Source organism: Rhinichthys klamathensis, unplaced genomic scaffold, assembly GCF_029890125.1.
Source record: "Rhinichthys klamathensis goyatoka isolate OS25496 unplaced genomic scaffold, OSU_Roscu_1.1 h1tg000094l_1, whole genome shotgun sequence".
Taxonomy (NCBI): Eukaryota; Metazoa; Chordata; class Actinopteri; order Cypriniformes; family Leuciscidae; genus Rhinichthys; species Rhinichthys klamathensis.
Genome location: NW_026606633.1, coordinates 397,453 through 413,969, shown reverse-complemented (window position 1 = coordinate 413,969; position 16,517 = coordinate 397,453). Strand labels below are relative to the sequence as shown.

Below are 16,517 nucleotides of genomic sequence, written 5' to 3'. Positions count from 1 at the left end.
TCAGAGACATTCTGGCGTGAGAACTTGTAGCACTGTGAGTTCTGGGGCAGCTTTCAAATGGACGCTTCAGTATGTTTATGTCACACTCTAAACAACAATTAAACTCAGCTCAGGGCCACATTTCATGTTTGTGTTAATAACCATTCAGATCAGATGAGGTACATATTTGATTACGATGGAGATAGAGATAAAGCCACAGTTTTAGTTGATCTCAAAAGAATCTAATTTGCATTGTTTTAGCAAAACCCACATAAGGGGATGTCAAAATGTTTGTCATCCCTAATACAAGAACAGGATCTCCAAGAGAGAATAGTCTTTGTTTATTTGCTCATTTAAAGCTAAGTCCACTCTGATTTGTGTGTTTTTTTAGATGTAATCTTGTTACTCCAGTGCTAAACACACACACACACACACACACACACACACACTTCAGATATGTTTTATCTGCATAGCTGCTGAAAACAAACAGATACGTTTCTTTAATCCAAGGCAAAGTAAAGACAAGCAGCTTTTGGAATTGTTTTGCTAAACCATTTCAGAACTATAACTCAACTGTTCTTTTTCTGAAAAGGGGGAGTGCAATCAAAATGCTTGACAGCATATTAATATGTGAGCAATTGAGTCAAACAAGACAGACTTGCCTCACTGTTGGAATGATGAATAATATTGTGACAGATTTATGATTTTATGTTTCCCCTGAAACAGAATAAATGGATTGTCAGCTATTATGAAATCTGCCCAATTATGGGAATAGAAAAATGTCATAATTAAAATCAATCATTCACCAATAGCAGCTAAAAGAGACCAAAAACATATTTTCATGCTCACACATAATTTTTCATCAGCCATGGGAATGCTTTAGTTTAGAGAAATATATCATCAGATCAAACATTTTTATAATAAACATTTTAATTCATAAAAAGGAAGAAAAAACAAGAAAAACAATGGTAGTGCTTGAATGTTTTAATTCGTTCAAAGCATCAGTGCAATTTTACCATTGTTATCAAACAAACAATGTGTTTTCATAATTTGAAATAATTCATAATTTGAATTTCTATAAGTGCCAATGGTAGATATCATGAAAATGACAGCATGGTACGAAACTTTCATATAGGCCTACACAAATATATATTTTTTAAGTGTAATGGATGAAATATTTTTAGATTTGCATTAGAAACAATACATTTGGGACAAATATATTTAAGAGTAATAATGGCTTAATGAGATACATATTCAAATATCCTCTCTTGTAATTAGGACAGAATATTTACAGGTCATTTAAATAAATAATTGGCTGCAATGATAAATAATACTTTCCTTAAAACTCATAATATAAAAAGCAAAGCTATTAAAAAACTACATTTTTAAAGCATTTAACAAACATAAATTATGGTAAAAAGCAAAAAATATTTTATTATTATTATTATTATTAATAATTATACTGTGGAAATGGAAATGACAGAAAATAAAAACAATGACAGTTAATTGCAATGATTTGAAGGCACTTCCTTGGAAAAAATAATTTACTCCAACATCTCTGGAGTTTCTTCTTTTACATCCTCAGGACCTGTGGCACATAAAGAATTATGTGTCAAATTATTAATTTATTACACATTACACATTAAAGTTTACTTTTCATTTAAATCAATACTTTTAAAACACAGTTACAGTTAGAAAGGTGTATGAAGAAGACAGCATACGAAACTAAGTTCCAGCAACTCAACCTGTCATACACAGAAACAATGAACTTCAGACTTGAATGCATTACTCTCCACTTGAATGGAAATCACTTATTCACATCATAAAAGACAATTTAACCGTTTCTAATTGATTCAAAGGAAAACCAGTCTGAGCAAGAGTAATCATAACCCAATAAAACACCGTAATTCACCAGCCACATCATTTGACATTCAGACTGGTAATGGATTCTTTCACCTTTCACTAACAGGTTCTTTAAAAGTCTCATTCCACAGCTGTCATGCTGCCGATGATGTCGCAGGAGCGTCACAGTTTGGTCTTGAACTATTTTGAATATGTTTCTAAGAATTAAATGAATAATGTTTGATTCTTTTACACACAAGCTCTGACTGACTGTCAAGATTGTGATTTCATCGTTTTATTATACAAATCTAATATACAATTATTAAATTGTACAATCTACCAGGAAAAAATTACAACACAAGCCAGAAAACATCTGCTATAGATTTAAGTGCACAGCTTTTTATCAATACAGACATACAAATCAGTTTCTTTAAGTCGTTATACATTTAATTGCCATTTTAATTGCAAGATAGACTCTTGAGTAACTTTGTCACATCACTTTGTGTATAATTTCTTCAAAGTGGTTGGTTCAACTATGGAAATGTGTTACAAAGCACCAGATGGCCATGATTAAACTGACATTACATCTTACTCAATATTTCTTCGAAGGTTTCAGTTAAAAAAGCATGCGAAACGTTCCCAACAGTAACTGGGAGCAGGCTTGACTATCATATTACAAATGTTGCAGTTGTCTTGTTTCAGAAAATAAATAAATAATGTTATATGCATGTATATAATTATGAAATATTCATAATGTTGTTATATATTATATTACTTTTACATAAATGTTTTTAATATGCATGATCATGTCAAAATTATATGGATTGAATAAAGAAATTTAACAGATTTTCCACCTTGGTTACAAATAACTAGTTAAAAACAGCTAAAAACGTTGTACTTACATGCGGTTTCTATGATTGTGTGCAAAGGGGACTCATAGCTAGCCTTGTTAGCAATCGTGCACATCTTTTATAATCTGTTGGGGACAAGAAAAAGAAAACAAGGAATTTTTACTTTCAGAACGTTAAACAGGCATTAGCTATGTTAGCATTGAGAACAAAATCGTCACTTCCTGGGAAATTGCTGCAAACATTTGTGATAAAAATGATAGTTGCTGCAATCGGGGAAGCCACTATGGCTCTTTTTTCCCACTGAATCAGAATCAGAATGAGCTTTATTGCTAACGCATTCAAGGAATTTCTCTTGATGACAGAAACTTCTATGTACAGTATGTACAGATATGTTATACAAATGCAAGGGAATGTGAATAAGAGGTATGGTATTCTAAATAAATTTAAGTATGAATAGTGTTGTATTGCACATGTTTATTGCCCATTGTTTATTGCATTTAACTGCCCATGAGGTAGATGGCCCAAGGAAAGAAACTTTTCTTGTGCCTGGCTGTTCTGGTGCTCAGGGCTCTGTAGCACCGTACGGACGGCAACAGTTCAAAGAAGAAGTGGCCTGGATGTGAGGGGTCCAGAGTGATTTTGCCGGCCCTTTTACTCGCTCTGGATGAGTTCAGTTCTTGGAGAGTAGGGAGGGGTATACAGATGATCCTCCCAGCAGTTCGGACTATCCGCTGTAGTCTTCTGAGGTCTGATTTGGTAGCCGAGCCGAACCAGACAGTTACAGAAGTGCAGAGGACAGACTCTGACTGCAGAGTTGAACAGTCAGAAAGCTGGTGATCCACTGGTTAGTTTGATCTGGAGGAGTGTTGGATTGACGGTGTTGAAAGCCGAGCTGAAGGATCTTCACATAAGTCCCTAGTCTGTGGAGATGTTGCGGGACGTAGTAGAGTGCCATGTTGACTGCATCATCCACAGATAGACCTGTTTGTCCGAAAGCAAACTGCAGGGGGTCCAGCTAGGGTCCAGTGATGTCCTTCAGGTTGGCCAGCACCAGTCTTTTAAATGACTTCATGCTGGTGAAATGTTTCTGGAAGACTCGGTATACATCCTCTTCATAGATCGTAAGTGCAGAAGGGAGGGATAGTGGGATGGCTGAAGGTGTTGATGAATACATGGAGAGAAGGTCAGAACAGGTGTGGGGTGTAAGACCGGGTTTTTCAAACCTGCAACAAAACTAATTTAGGTCATCAGCGAGTTGGTGATTCAACACAGTGCTCAGGGATGGTGTCTTGCAGTGATGTATGTCTCGAGACCACTTTTACGTGGTCTCGGTCTTGTCACGGCCTTGACGGTCTTTGGTCTTGGTCTTGTCTTGGTCTCGGACCTCTCGGTCTTGTCTAGGTCTCTCTGTCTCAGATCGAGACAGTGGTCGGGGGATTTAGCAATACAATACTACAATATCCACGGCGATATCCGCAACGGATTGAAGTGCGCGTCCGAGTGAAGACAAGTGCGGTGTGCGCGAGCCACACGAGAAAACACTGTATCCACGCCACTGATCGCAGCAGCAACGAGCACTTTGATCACTTGATTTAAAAAAACACATTGGCCTATCATGTACAGTTTTTGATGTATTAATATTTAGTAAAACACATATCAGTGACATGATGGGTTTTAACTTCATTCAGGAGATTTTGGGTAACTGCACAGCACAACTGACAGATGACATTGAGCGCACCGCCAACGGTGTGTGTGTGTGTGTGTGTAACCATAGCGACAAAACGACCAACTTTCGGATCCTGCACTTAAGCCTATAATTTCGTTTTTAAATATATAATTATGTATTTAAAAGTTGCAAAATGTATTCATTTGGAGACTTCGAAATCAGCAGAGATAGGCAGGCAATGCAAAACAAAATCTTACAAGTTATTACTTAGCTTCAACACTGTCTGTTTTTTTCCCTCCGGTCTCGACTTGGTCTTGGTCTCGACTTGGTCTTGTCTTGGTCTCGAAACCCTCTGGTCTTGGAGTGTCTTGGTCTCGGTTTAGGCGGTCTTGACCACAAGTCTAGTGTCTTGTATTTGGTGATGTCTTTCAAGCCTGATGTAGGTTTGTTGGCTGAAAACTAGGGTTTTAGCTTTTTAGAGTAGTTTCTCTTAGCCACTCTGATCTCCTTTGTCAGAAGTACTGTACATCATAAATGACTTTGGTCTCAGAGCGTGAAGATGAAATGCAATAAACACTGTCATGTTATCTTGCGTTCGGATGCCTGGTGTTTGGGAACGCAATCATGTGAGGCACTTCTGGGAGGTCATTATACCAAATTATTCTGATGACAGAATTTGGCTTAGGCATTTCAGAATGATCAAGCCAACATTTGAGATGCTGTGCAATGAAATTGCTCCACTGATTAGTCCAGTTATCCAATCACATCCACCGTTGAGGCAAAGACAAAAGTTCTTTTGTTGCGCATCGAGGGATTTATATTGTAAATGTGTTTGTATGCGTCTTCTTACCGAATAAAAAAATGATCCACCTAATTTGAGCGCTTACATTTTTTACGCACATTTTCAAAAAAAATTGCGCATCTTGGAGTTTCCATCTGCCGTTTTTTTATGCGATATCCCAAAATGCATATAAAAATAGGTGGATGGAACTGTAGCTAGTGATACTCTGGCTTGTGCTGTGACATGAAGCAAACGTCACCACTTCAAACGCACTGATGAAATTCAGTTTTAAGTGGGGCTCTCATACCATCACGGGATGATGTATACAGTATATGAACATGGCTAAGGGTTAGATGGATCCCTGTAAATAGCTTCATCTCTGCCCCAGTAATGTACTTGATGGCCTAAAATGACTGTGTGGGTTCAAGCACCACATGCTTCCACCCTTAATGGTGTTTGTGAAGTCTAAACATCCCATTGCTGTCCTGTTCCAAGCACTGTTAGCGTCATTTTCTCTCAAAGGTACTGCCACGTTTCCCTCCCTCTCCTTTAAAAGTGACATTTCAAAACAGAACTCAAACACTAATGTATCTTAAAAGGATATGGCATTGGAATGGCTATAGATTTACTGTTACCGTACATGAAAACTTAATGATGTTTTATCATATGAACTCGTGAATAAGTTTACTACAGTTTAGGAAGCATTTAAGTCATAAAAATTGTTTTTGAAGGCAGAATCTCTGATTTCGCTGTGAATAATTATGCTTTTTGCCATTCCCAGTGTTCCTCATGGCTGCCAAGTGCTCAAATACACCTGGTCGGTTATGCATGAACAAAGCTCACCGTACCAAATAACATCTCATTGTTATACATATGCTTCACTTTCTTTACTACTACTTGCAATAATTCATAGATCCTTTTTTAGAAAAGAAATATCCACAATATCTAAGGCTGAATTTCACAACCCTTCTTTCTCTAGTATGGAGAACAACAGAGGAGGGTCATGGAGCAAGTTCACAAAACATCTCTGGCCACTAACACGGGTATTTTTTCTTTAAAAAAACCCAAACACTTAAACAACCAATGTCTAGGGGAAATAAGGCAACTATTGTGACCCAGAATATAAATTTGATCATCATTTTGGCCAACTAGTTTGTCTCTTTTTTGTGAAATATAAAATTGAGTACAGTTAAAGAATAAGAGATCTGATTAGTTTTGACATTTCTGCTCTCTATACAGAGTAACACGATGGATGGTCCATTAGATGAGCGTTATTTATTGGAAAAATCTAAATCTCTCCTGAACGCCACAAAGTCCATGAGGACTAAGGGTGGAGGAGCATTTTCGTTGCGGTGTAACGCCCTGTCAAAACATTTTGTTTTACTTAAGACAAATAGAAACATAGGCAGCATTTATATAGACTCTATAAAACACAAGCACATACATATACAATGAAAAGAATTTGCTGTAGAAAATATTCAAACTGCAAGTAACAATTAATTAAACATGAAATTTTTAAATAGAAAAACTTACTCCAATTATCTTTCTTTTATTTACTACTTTTACATTGTATCCAGCATAATACAACATAATCAATTAAGGTCATGGCAACATAATTCTATGTCTGCAGGGAAACATGTCATGTATTTTACCCAAAATGAAGATTCTGTTATCATTTACTCATGCTCATATCATTCCAAACCTGTATGCATTTCTTTCTTCTGCCGAACACAAAAGATATTTGAAAAATGTTGGGGTCCAAACAACATTGGACCCCATTTACTATGGACAAAGAAATACTTTTTTTTGTGTTCCGTAGCAGTAAATAATCATCCAGGTTTGAAATGACATGAGCGTAAATGATGACATTTTTCATTTTTGGGGGAATTATCTTTTTAATATTAAATATATATACGTACATGTCGGTCTGGAACAATCCCTTGTGTTGTGATAAATTCTATGGAAATGTGTCCTGCATTCAGATGGAAACTTGACTGGTCCTGCTTGAAAAAAGAAGAAGATTTCAATCATCATAGGTTTTGTGGATTAGATATTCTGGTGAACGAAATCATTCGGCTTTTAATTTCTACTACTACTTAATGTCTACTCAAGCATTATGCCTAATCTCACAAACTCGTAACAAAGAGAATGGTAAAGTAAAGGTGCTGTAAGTGAGTAACTTTTTCACTTATACAGAACCCAGAAGGAGAATTAGTGCATGCTAACGCTTGACATGCCATCACAAGGGCAGAGACTTAGGCCCTGTTTACACGAAAACGATTCCAGGTGAAAACGTAATAATATTTTATCGGATGTGCCTTTCGTTTACACGGCGACGGCGTTTTTGGGGCTTAAAAACGCAAAAAAGTGAAACCACCCTCCAAAGTGGAAATCTTAAAAACGCTCCACCATCGTGTTTCCGTCTAAACGGGTAAAAACGCAAATCTGCTCATGGCGGCTCTCGTCGCGTACGCATTTACGTCACAGGCATGCGCCAGTACAGGAAAATAACAACCAACATGTCGGATTATTTCCATACGTCGGACCTTCAAGTTGCCCTAGCAGCTCTGATAAACGTCCAAGAGTCTTTTCAATTTCGCGCTACTAGGGAGAGAAGTAGAAGGAAGGTTGTACGCAGGCGCACGGACTTGTTGTTGTTGTGTGGCAGTGCTTCACATTGCCACCTATAGCCGCCTGGAGTGCATACTACATGGCATTTCTAACACTTTTGCGTCTCCATATGCACGCAGATTTCCCCCCCCCCATAACGCTCGTCTAAACGCAGAATAAAAAGTGAAAACGAAACGCCACTTTTGCGTTTTCTCTTCAGATCGTTTCCGTGTAAACATGGCCTTAGTGATTCCGATTCTGGCAAAGCCGTTACAAAGTTTCATTGTATAAGCTTCCGGATAACAGATTTTAACACTAATTATTGTAGATGAATAATAACAAAGATTCTGCAATGAATAATCATCTTAAATGTGCTTTTCCTGAAAAAAAAAATTGGCAATTTACCTCAGTTAACCTACAGGCGTAACTTATTTGACTGGATTTATGTTTTATGAGGAAAACTGCATTTTTAATGAGACATTTAAAAACAGGCCTATAATGAGAATAAAGAAAGAGGTACTGAATACTGCACAGAATATAGGCTACTATATACTGCCAACTACTTTTTAAAAGTGAACAGAAGCATTATTTCACAATTATCAAACATTTTAAACAGTAGTATGCTACATTGTTGTCACATGACCCAGCTACATTTGTCAATGTATCAAGTTGCATGCAAGTCAATGAATCATATCTAGTTATTATCTTGGACATTTTTGCAATCCAATTTTGTTAAAATAGCCTAAACTTTTGCCAGTCCAATCAAATGATGAGTCAAGAAAGAGATTTGTTTTAGTGCACTGCATTGTGGGATACAATATTTCACAAAGTAAACATGTGGCAAAGGTAGCAGGTCATATGACAAGGTAAATCCATACTGTGCATGGACCGTATACTATATACACTGCAGAAACAGTAAGAGTATTATATATGCTATTCTGAACAGAGCTGGATCACACATCTCGACCTCATCAACAGGACTGCATGAAATATTTTGTACTAAAAAAGATGAAATATATTGCAATGGGTTTTTGTTTACCTGTAAAATGTTCTATAAATTTGTCTTTCATGCTTATGTCTCTTGGGACAATATCTGAAACAAACGGACAGACAAAAAGACAGTGTTAATGTTTTTGTGTTAATGTTTCACCCCTGCCTATTCAGTAAGGCTCATATACGGCTTCATCGACACCAAACCAGAAATGTGTTCTTTAAACTCATAAAATGCTAGATATTATTTAGCAATTTGACCATTCTGAACTGAACTGAATTAAGCAATTGATACTTTGGGTTAAACTGAAGCAGTTTGAGAAACATAGAAGCTGCTATTGCATGTAGCTTGATTTGGAGACATTTTATGGATGAAAATAAGAAAGAGCACTGTATTTTTGTGGAGTAGTTAGAGTAAAATTTGCCACTGTATATGGAGAAATACTCCACAACAAATTGTCTCATCCAAATCAAACTTTACATATTTTGTTTTCTTTTCTTTAAAATAAATCCTGTAATTAGTTGTTTCATTAATTTAATCTGGGACAGTATACATATATATTTTAATTTTACAGTTGTAATTTTAAAATCTGTTTTATAGGTATAACAAAACAAAATGTAAATGTTCCATGCTGCTGCATGGAAAATACTTGAGTATCCCTTTGGGTAAGTGTTAAATGAGTTAAACAACACAAAGTCTCTGCCAACTAACATACATTCGCTATTCATCACATCTCAAATGGAAAATGAAGACTTTTTTTCGCTGATATAGGCTATAAAAAACACTGCTGGTATATTAACGGATGTGATTCAGTGTATTTAGTCTGGGAATGATTATGTCATCAACTTGCGTCCAGCTCAGGCACTGAATACAATCTCTAGCACATGGCTTGAAGTCATTGTACAAGACTGTTACCTTAGCTATCTATAAAGAGATATCCCACTGACTTCTATTATTAGTGAATTTAATAAAGACATCCTTAATGAACCATTTGTCTTATTAATGACCTCCCCAAAACGTTTGCAAAACTGAAAACATTACTTTAATTTGCAGCGGTCCACAATGGTAATTTACAGACAGTCTTGTAAATACTATTGATATAATCTGTCACATCTCAAACTCCTAAAAGCTTGTAGTGTACAAATGTGCAACAACCTTTTGGAAAACTTCCCCTCTTAAGATGATGATATGACTGATTACAGTCATATACGTCATGTGTTTGTCTGTGGTCACTACATGCTTGATATAATAAAGATGGACTGCCCCATTCAAAATATACAATAAATCCCAGATTGATAATCCAGCACTCAGTAAATCAGCTTGAGGCTTGGGGTCCTTGCTAATTATGTACAATCTGTGGCCCGCCCGACCCTGGGATACTTGTCCCCACATGTAGTCTATATCACTTCCAGCCTATTGGAGTAAGGAGATTATTGCATGCAAAGTTGTAATGCCTATCAATGTCAGGTCCACAAATCCATGCAGCAGCTAATTTTAACCTGTCTCAGAACAGGATAACCAAGACTGCGTTATGAATGAGTTCCTCTTTCATTCAAAATACAGCAGTTTTCTACATTTATGATGCCTACAGATTCTTCTATTGTGGCCTGTGGGTCATGCTTTTCCCATTTTTAATAAGACAATCATGGTGATGATGATGATGCATTATCAAACAACTATTAATATAATTACGGGTCCATACGCATGTTGTCGCACCTGAGTCTTAAGATGACTAACGGGCTAATGGGCTGTTCTATTCAGAAGGCTACAGTGCAGTTTGGATTATACAAAAGTCCCATGATATCAGGATCAACTCACATTTAAAAACTAGCATGTTTTCACTGGATTAAAATCAGTCTCATTGAAAAACTTTAAAGGCAGTAAACTCAATCAAAGTTCATCCAGATCAGCAATAGCAGATGTTTATGGGTGTAATTCTTTCTTTGGCACACGACTTTTGTGTAACAACGCACGTCAATCATTTTTGTAATTTTTGTTTATGGCTAAGACATTTAAATAGACAATTCTGAATCAGCCCAACCAGAAAACTGTCACTGTAAAAATGTAATAAAATCCGTGAAGAAACTATGTAATAGCACAATACAGAAACAAGTTAATCTCTATTTGAGTATAATGATCAATTCTCAAGGGTATCAGAAATGCTAAAAATGCCTCTAAACACACCACAAGTCAGCTACTATAACATGTCATGACAAGGAACATTCAGTAGTTGCAGTAAATGTAATGATCTACTAAATGATCATGATATTTACTAGTCCAGGCTTCACAGCACAAATGGTAACACTCTTTTGGCAACTACAATGAGTACTTTGAGTATTATTATTCCAGCTTCCATTACATACAATTTGTACAAGTCATTTTAATTGGGTTCAATGAAAGATTTCAAAGGTATCAAATTATGTCAGATATAACTAAAGTTATTATGCATGAGGCAAATTTTAGGCAGACAAAATAGTCTTACATGGCTGAAATGCAATCAGGTTTTTACCCACAAAATGCAGGTCATCAGCACAGTAGTTTTCTAATGGCACACATGATTTCTCAAGCTTTTAAACTTGTCTTTAAATAGTCCTTAGATCTTCACCGATGATTTGAGCATTATGTGATCTGTCTAATAAGACCATGAACATTCATGTTTTACCCTCTGCAGATCAAAAGAGTGTCCCTTAATCCAATTTCATATCATTTTTTCTGGATTTTTCACAATGACCCCACAGGTTATATGTTGCTGTCACTGCAATGCAATCAAGACTATGTAAGACAAGACCGTTATGAACAGCTGTCCATGCATTACGCGATTAAAGCATTAAAAGTGCAGTTGGTATGCAGGCAAAAACTCCCACTAACAGGAAGTAGTTAATGCCCAGGATTACATTTGTATCATCACCTGATCTCAAATCAGCTTACCTATTGGTCTGCTGTTGTCCGGCTTGGACAAATGTGCAGTCTTTTCACGTGAGGAAAACTTAACATCTTGAGAGACAGAGTAGAGGCCACTGGTGATGCGTCTGGACGCGGGCTTGTCCCTGATCACTTGCAGGATTAGATTAAGAAGAGTTTTCCTTTCCGTCTCCTTCACCTCCTTGCTGTCCATGCACTGGCTGGAGGTGATGAGCAAAAGAATCATACTCAACAATATGTGCCATCTCTTCTCAGCCCGCATGGCTTTCCAGCCTGATAAACGAACAAAACAAGCGAACATTGTCATTATATCCTCGTACCAAAAGTTCTACGTGCGTAAAACACGCATTCAGACGGCAAAGCAGTGGCGCAGTGGTCCTGCGTTTACGCAGTAGATTCGAGTCCGACCTATAAGTCACGACCTGCAACACTCCTTACAGTAAATAAAGCATAAATAATTAAATAAAACTCCCCTAAGTTTTTAATAAAACGCCGACTAAATGTACATGAAATTACCCAAATTCAACTATTTCGCACTGTATAGCATGTTTAAACTTTGAAATCAGAGAAACAATTCAGTTCACTTTACTATAATTATACAGTTTGTACTCACATAAGCAAAATAAATAGCAACTTACGCGATTATATAGCCTATTGGTAGGTGCTTGTACTTCTAATGATGCGGACGCAAAGTTGTCAGAGAAAAATATATCCTCCAACAGTTTCTGCTGTCTCGTGTCTTTCTTGAGAACATGCGTCTTGTTTTTATACGTCAAGTGCGAAGCTTCTTGAATGTAATACAATCGATTTCGGGTGGGTGGCAAATGTAGACATCTTTCTCTTAGGTTTTTTTCTCTCTTCTCAACTCGTGGTCAGTTCCTTTGACATTCGCCCCTCCTTTCGTTTTAAATTCATCACAGAAGTTCAGATAACTATAAAAAGTGTCTCAAAACTCCTCTCTGAGGTTTATTAAAAGAATCATAGCTGGCAGAGAGCTGGACGCGTAATTGTCCTCGGAGATATCCATCGCGCCACGTCCCCCAGGGAAATGATGGGGAACCTCAAGTATCCATATATCCAAATATACTCGCTTAAATGTAGCCGAGCTCTGAAATTAACGCCTGGATGTTTTTGTTCATGGATGGCCGGGTCTTGTGACTGCACTAAGCGCGCTATCCTGGTAAGCCCTGCTTGTTTCCACCTCCCAACTATATAGTTTGCACTTGGCTTTGTGCTGGTATTACACGCTTAACGCATACATTCCAGGGTTCTTAACTTGTGTATCTCTACAAGTAAACGCAATCAATAGTCTAATTGGAATGATATTAAGCAGGGCGAATATTTTATGAATGATCACATTGTCTCAATCTGTTCTCATAGTCGAACCTTGGTTATTTCTTTAAGCTTCTTAATATTTCTCTGTAGCCAGCCCCCCCATCCCCATGGGGGTCTGTGAAGGTCCTGCAGGGGTCATGTCCTGGAAATCTGGCCACCCTTCAAGTTTGATACAGTGTGTGTTGGTAATGATGTGTCATGGTAATAACATTTTACACTTTCGGGGGAATGAACTGCTAAATTAACCTCGGCTTATATTAATTGCAAAATATATAATAAGATATATAATTTAAATTCTAAAATGTTGACTCACTTCTCATTTACATAACAGAAAAATCATTCATTTTATTATAAGTTATAATTCAGAATGCATACTACTATAGCCTAAAATAAATAAAAATGCACATAAACCAATCAAATGTACGTGTTTACAAAAAACAACCAAACAAACAGACACTAAAAATAGTTTTAAGCTGTTATAATATAGCCTTTAAAACTAGAATTGGTGCCATTAATGATCTATCCAGGGGATCCCTAAAAGTTGAAAACACCTTCTCGGTTTGATTTATTTAAGTACAAAGTCAAAAGGCACAATTTCACACAGCTCTTGCTGCTCTTACAGGGATGTCACTGAACCTGCTCCTCATATGGGAATTTGAAGGAAGCAGCATTTTCCTCTCTTGACATCAAGATGGCTTCATGCTGACATTAGGAACATAAAAAAAAAAGATTTTCAGTTACTTGAAGTCACTTTTGCATGAGTAGCCTACATTTTAAGCTATGCTTTACTTTTAAAGTAACCATTTAACTTTACATATTAAAGTGAACACGTAATCAGTGCCATGATACCCTTTAACCTAATACCAAAAACATGATTATTGGAATGCAGTAGCCTAACGTTACTTACCACCACCATTGGATCGTTCTTAATACATAGCTACTTTCACTGTGTGTTTGAAAGAAGGATTGCCCAATGTTTTTATGCAGTGTATTTAACGTCAAGTTCCCAGCCTGTCAGATAGAAAAGGCAATGAATAAGGACGAATACAAAGATCATCACTGATAACGTCAGATTACTGGCGGGACATTTGAACCTCCAGCAGACGCGCACGAGAGATGGTTCACCTCATGATGACACACTTGTGATTGGCATTGGCTGAATGTTAAAGTAACTAATACCAGAGAACACGTGCAATATGTTTCAAAAAAAGTGACAGAATCACCGTTATCTAAAAGTTGGTTCTGCTACGCCCCAGATAATATGTGGTATTAATGCCTTGTTATGCCTCATGAGTCACGAACTCTCCTCGCCGGCTATAAAAAATATTGTGCTTGGCGCCATCAAGCGGTGTTTTCTTAAACTACATGTAGGCCTTCCACAAAAGCTTTAACTAGCAAAACTATTTACTTAAAGGCTTTAAGTAAATAGGTTTGCTTAAAGCATTTTATTTTTATGTAATAAAGATAATTCTTGAATTTAACTCTGTGTATCTAAATGTATGTGTATATATATATATATATTATATATATATATATATATTTTTTTTTAAAGGGTATTAAAACCCTTTCATGCATGAATTATGATAACCTCAGTCAGGATTTTTTCCCTATGTGTTTTTATTGCTCTTAGGGCATGAAAAACAAGATTTGATTTTTTTTTTTTTTTTTTTTTTTTTTTTTTACACATTTTCCAAAGAGATTTTCAGGTGTCCACTTGTCTTGAGTGGACAGCCTGCATTTATGGTTTAAACTGAAGAGATACTATATTAAATATAATACAATAATGAAACAGATAAAGTATGTGTATTTAACAAACTAATCAATACAATTATATCAAATCATGTGAAAACTATAAAATATATACAAAAAATATAAATTCAAATTTTTGCAAATGCAATTGAACTTCATACAAGTTGCACTTCGTGTATCTTTGATATCAGAACATGAGGACGTGATTCCATCAGAAATTTCTACAGCCTGTCAAGGTACAACAGTGGAAACCACTCAGATGCTCCCTCCAGTGTGCCAGAGTATGTCAATTTACCTTTATTAGCTGATAATTCTGATTATGTTCAAGATAGACACATTTCTAGCATAGGCCTCTTCTGAGAAAACCTAGCGATACGTATTTTTCAATCTCATCTGAAATTAGCAGTGTTGGGGCATGCATAACGCATTCAGATTACTTTTTTGATGTTACAAGTAAAGTAATGTGTCACAAGTAACGTGCATTACATAATCAGATTTGTTTTAATGTTACGAGTAAAGTAATGTATTACAAGTAACATGTATACCTAATCAGACTTTTTGATCCAACAAGTAAAGTAATTAATTACAAGTAACATGCATTACGTAATCAGATTACTTTTTGGTGTTACGAGTAAAGAAAAGCATTACAATATAGTACATTACGAAATCAGATTACTTTTTGATCTAACAAGTAAAGTAATGCATTACAAGTAACATGCATTACGTAATCAGATTACTTTTTGATGTTACGAGTAAATAAATGCATTACAAGCAACATTCATTGCGTAAACAGATAACTTTTTTATCTAACAAGTAATGCATTACATAATTAGATTACTTTTTTGATGAAATGAGTAAAGTAATACATAAGTCACATAAATTATGTAATCACATAACTTTTTTCGATGGCAATGAAATTAACATTCTAATAATACAAATACATTTATTTACAGTAAAAAAAAACGTCACTGCAGATTAAGTATTTTCAAAAACAATATTCACATTATAAGTATGAATTGTAGCTGAAATATAGCCATTGATGCATGAGGTCCACTATAGTGGACAGTGATTAATCAGATTTTTCTCCCAATCTAAAATCAAAACTTGGAAAATTTTACTGTCATATGACTCATTAGATATTGCTTGATGCTGCAATATTTTTTTTTACCTACAAGAGTCTCCTAGGATAGAAGGAATGGGTGGATATTCCGGAGCAACTTGGCATGTCTGACTGACCATTGGCCATCTTGGTTTGGAGGGGGAAAACCTCGAAACACAACGGCTTGCAACTTGGTTGCAATGTATAGGATGATGCACCAGGGTCCACTGAAGAGATTGATGTGCAACTTTGCCATCAAAACACTTGCAAATTCAAGAAAATGCTTTTTTAATAGCTGTCCACTGTAGTGACCACTATGCATGAAAGGGTTAATGCCTCGTGAACTTTCCTCGCCGGCTATAAAAAAATATTGTGTTTGGCGCCATCAAGCGGTGTGTTCTTAAACTACATGTAGGCCTAATAGCCTATCGCCTTTCCACAAAAGCTTTAAGTAAATAGTTTTGCTTAAAGCATTTTATTTTTCGTAATAAAGATGGTTCTTGAATTTAACTCTGTGTATCTAAACGTATATTAAATACTGATTTAAATCGACAGATTTTCCAACCGCTGCCTGCACACAAGAGTAGCTGCACATGCCATTCGTTAGGTGTTTCATTGTTATTTTTTCCCTTTTTTTTGTAAGGTGTTTCTTAAATCGCCTCGTTCGCATTTGGGGCTAATTAGTTTGTACT

At 36.2% G+C, this 16,517-nt stretch overlaps 1 protein-coding gene across 2 annotated transcripts; it reads right to left on the bottom strand.

Moving 5' to 3' along the window:
* Positions 1–948: 948 nt before the first annotated feature.
* Positions 949–11,986, bottom strand: alkal1 (ALK and LTK ligand 1). 2 transcript variants are annotated; one of them, XM_056252253.1, is made up of 5 exons: positions 11,649–11,986; positions 8,769–8,822; positions 7,039–7,122; positions 2,724–2,797; positions 949–1,567 (listed from the first exon to the last, which is right to left on the bottom strand). In XM_056252253.1, the coding sequence occupies exons 1-4, from the start codon at positions 11,947–11,949 to the stop codon at positions 2,733–2,735; spliced, it is 504 nt and encodes a 167-aa protein (XP_056108228.1). In that variant the 5' UTR covers positions 11,950–11,986; the 3' UTR covers positions 949–1,567; positions 2,724–2,732. The 2 variants fall into 2 exon arrangements, with proteins under 2 accessions (XP_056108228.1, XP_056108229.1); XM_056252254.1 differs by having other exon boundaries at positions 7,039–7,119.
* Between the last annotated feature and the right edge of the window lie 4,531 nt (positions 11,987–16,517).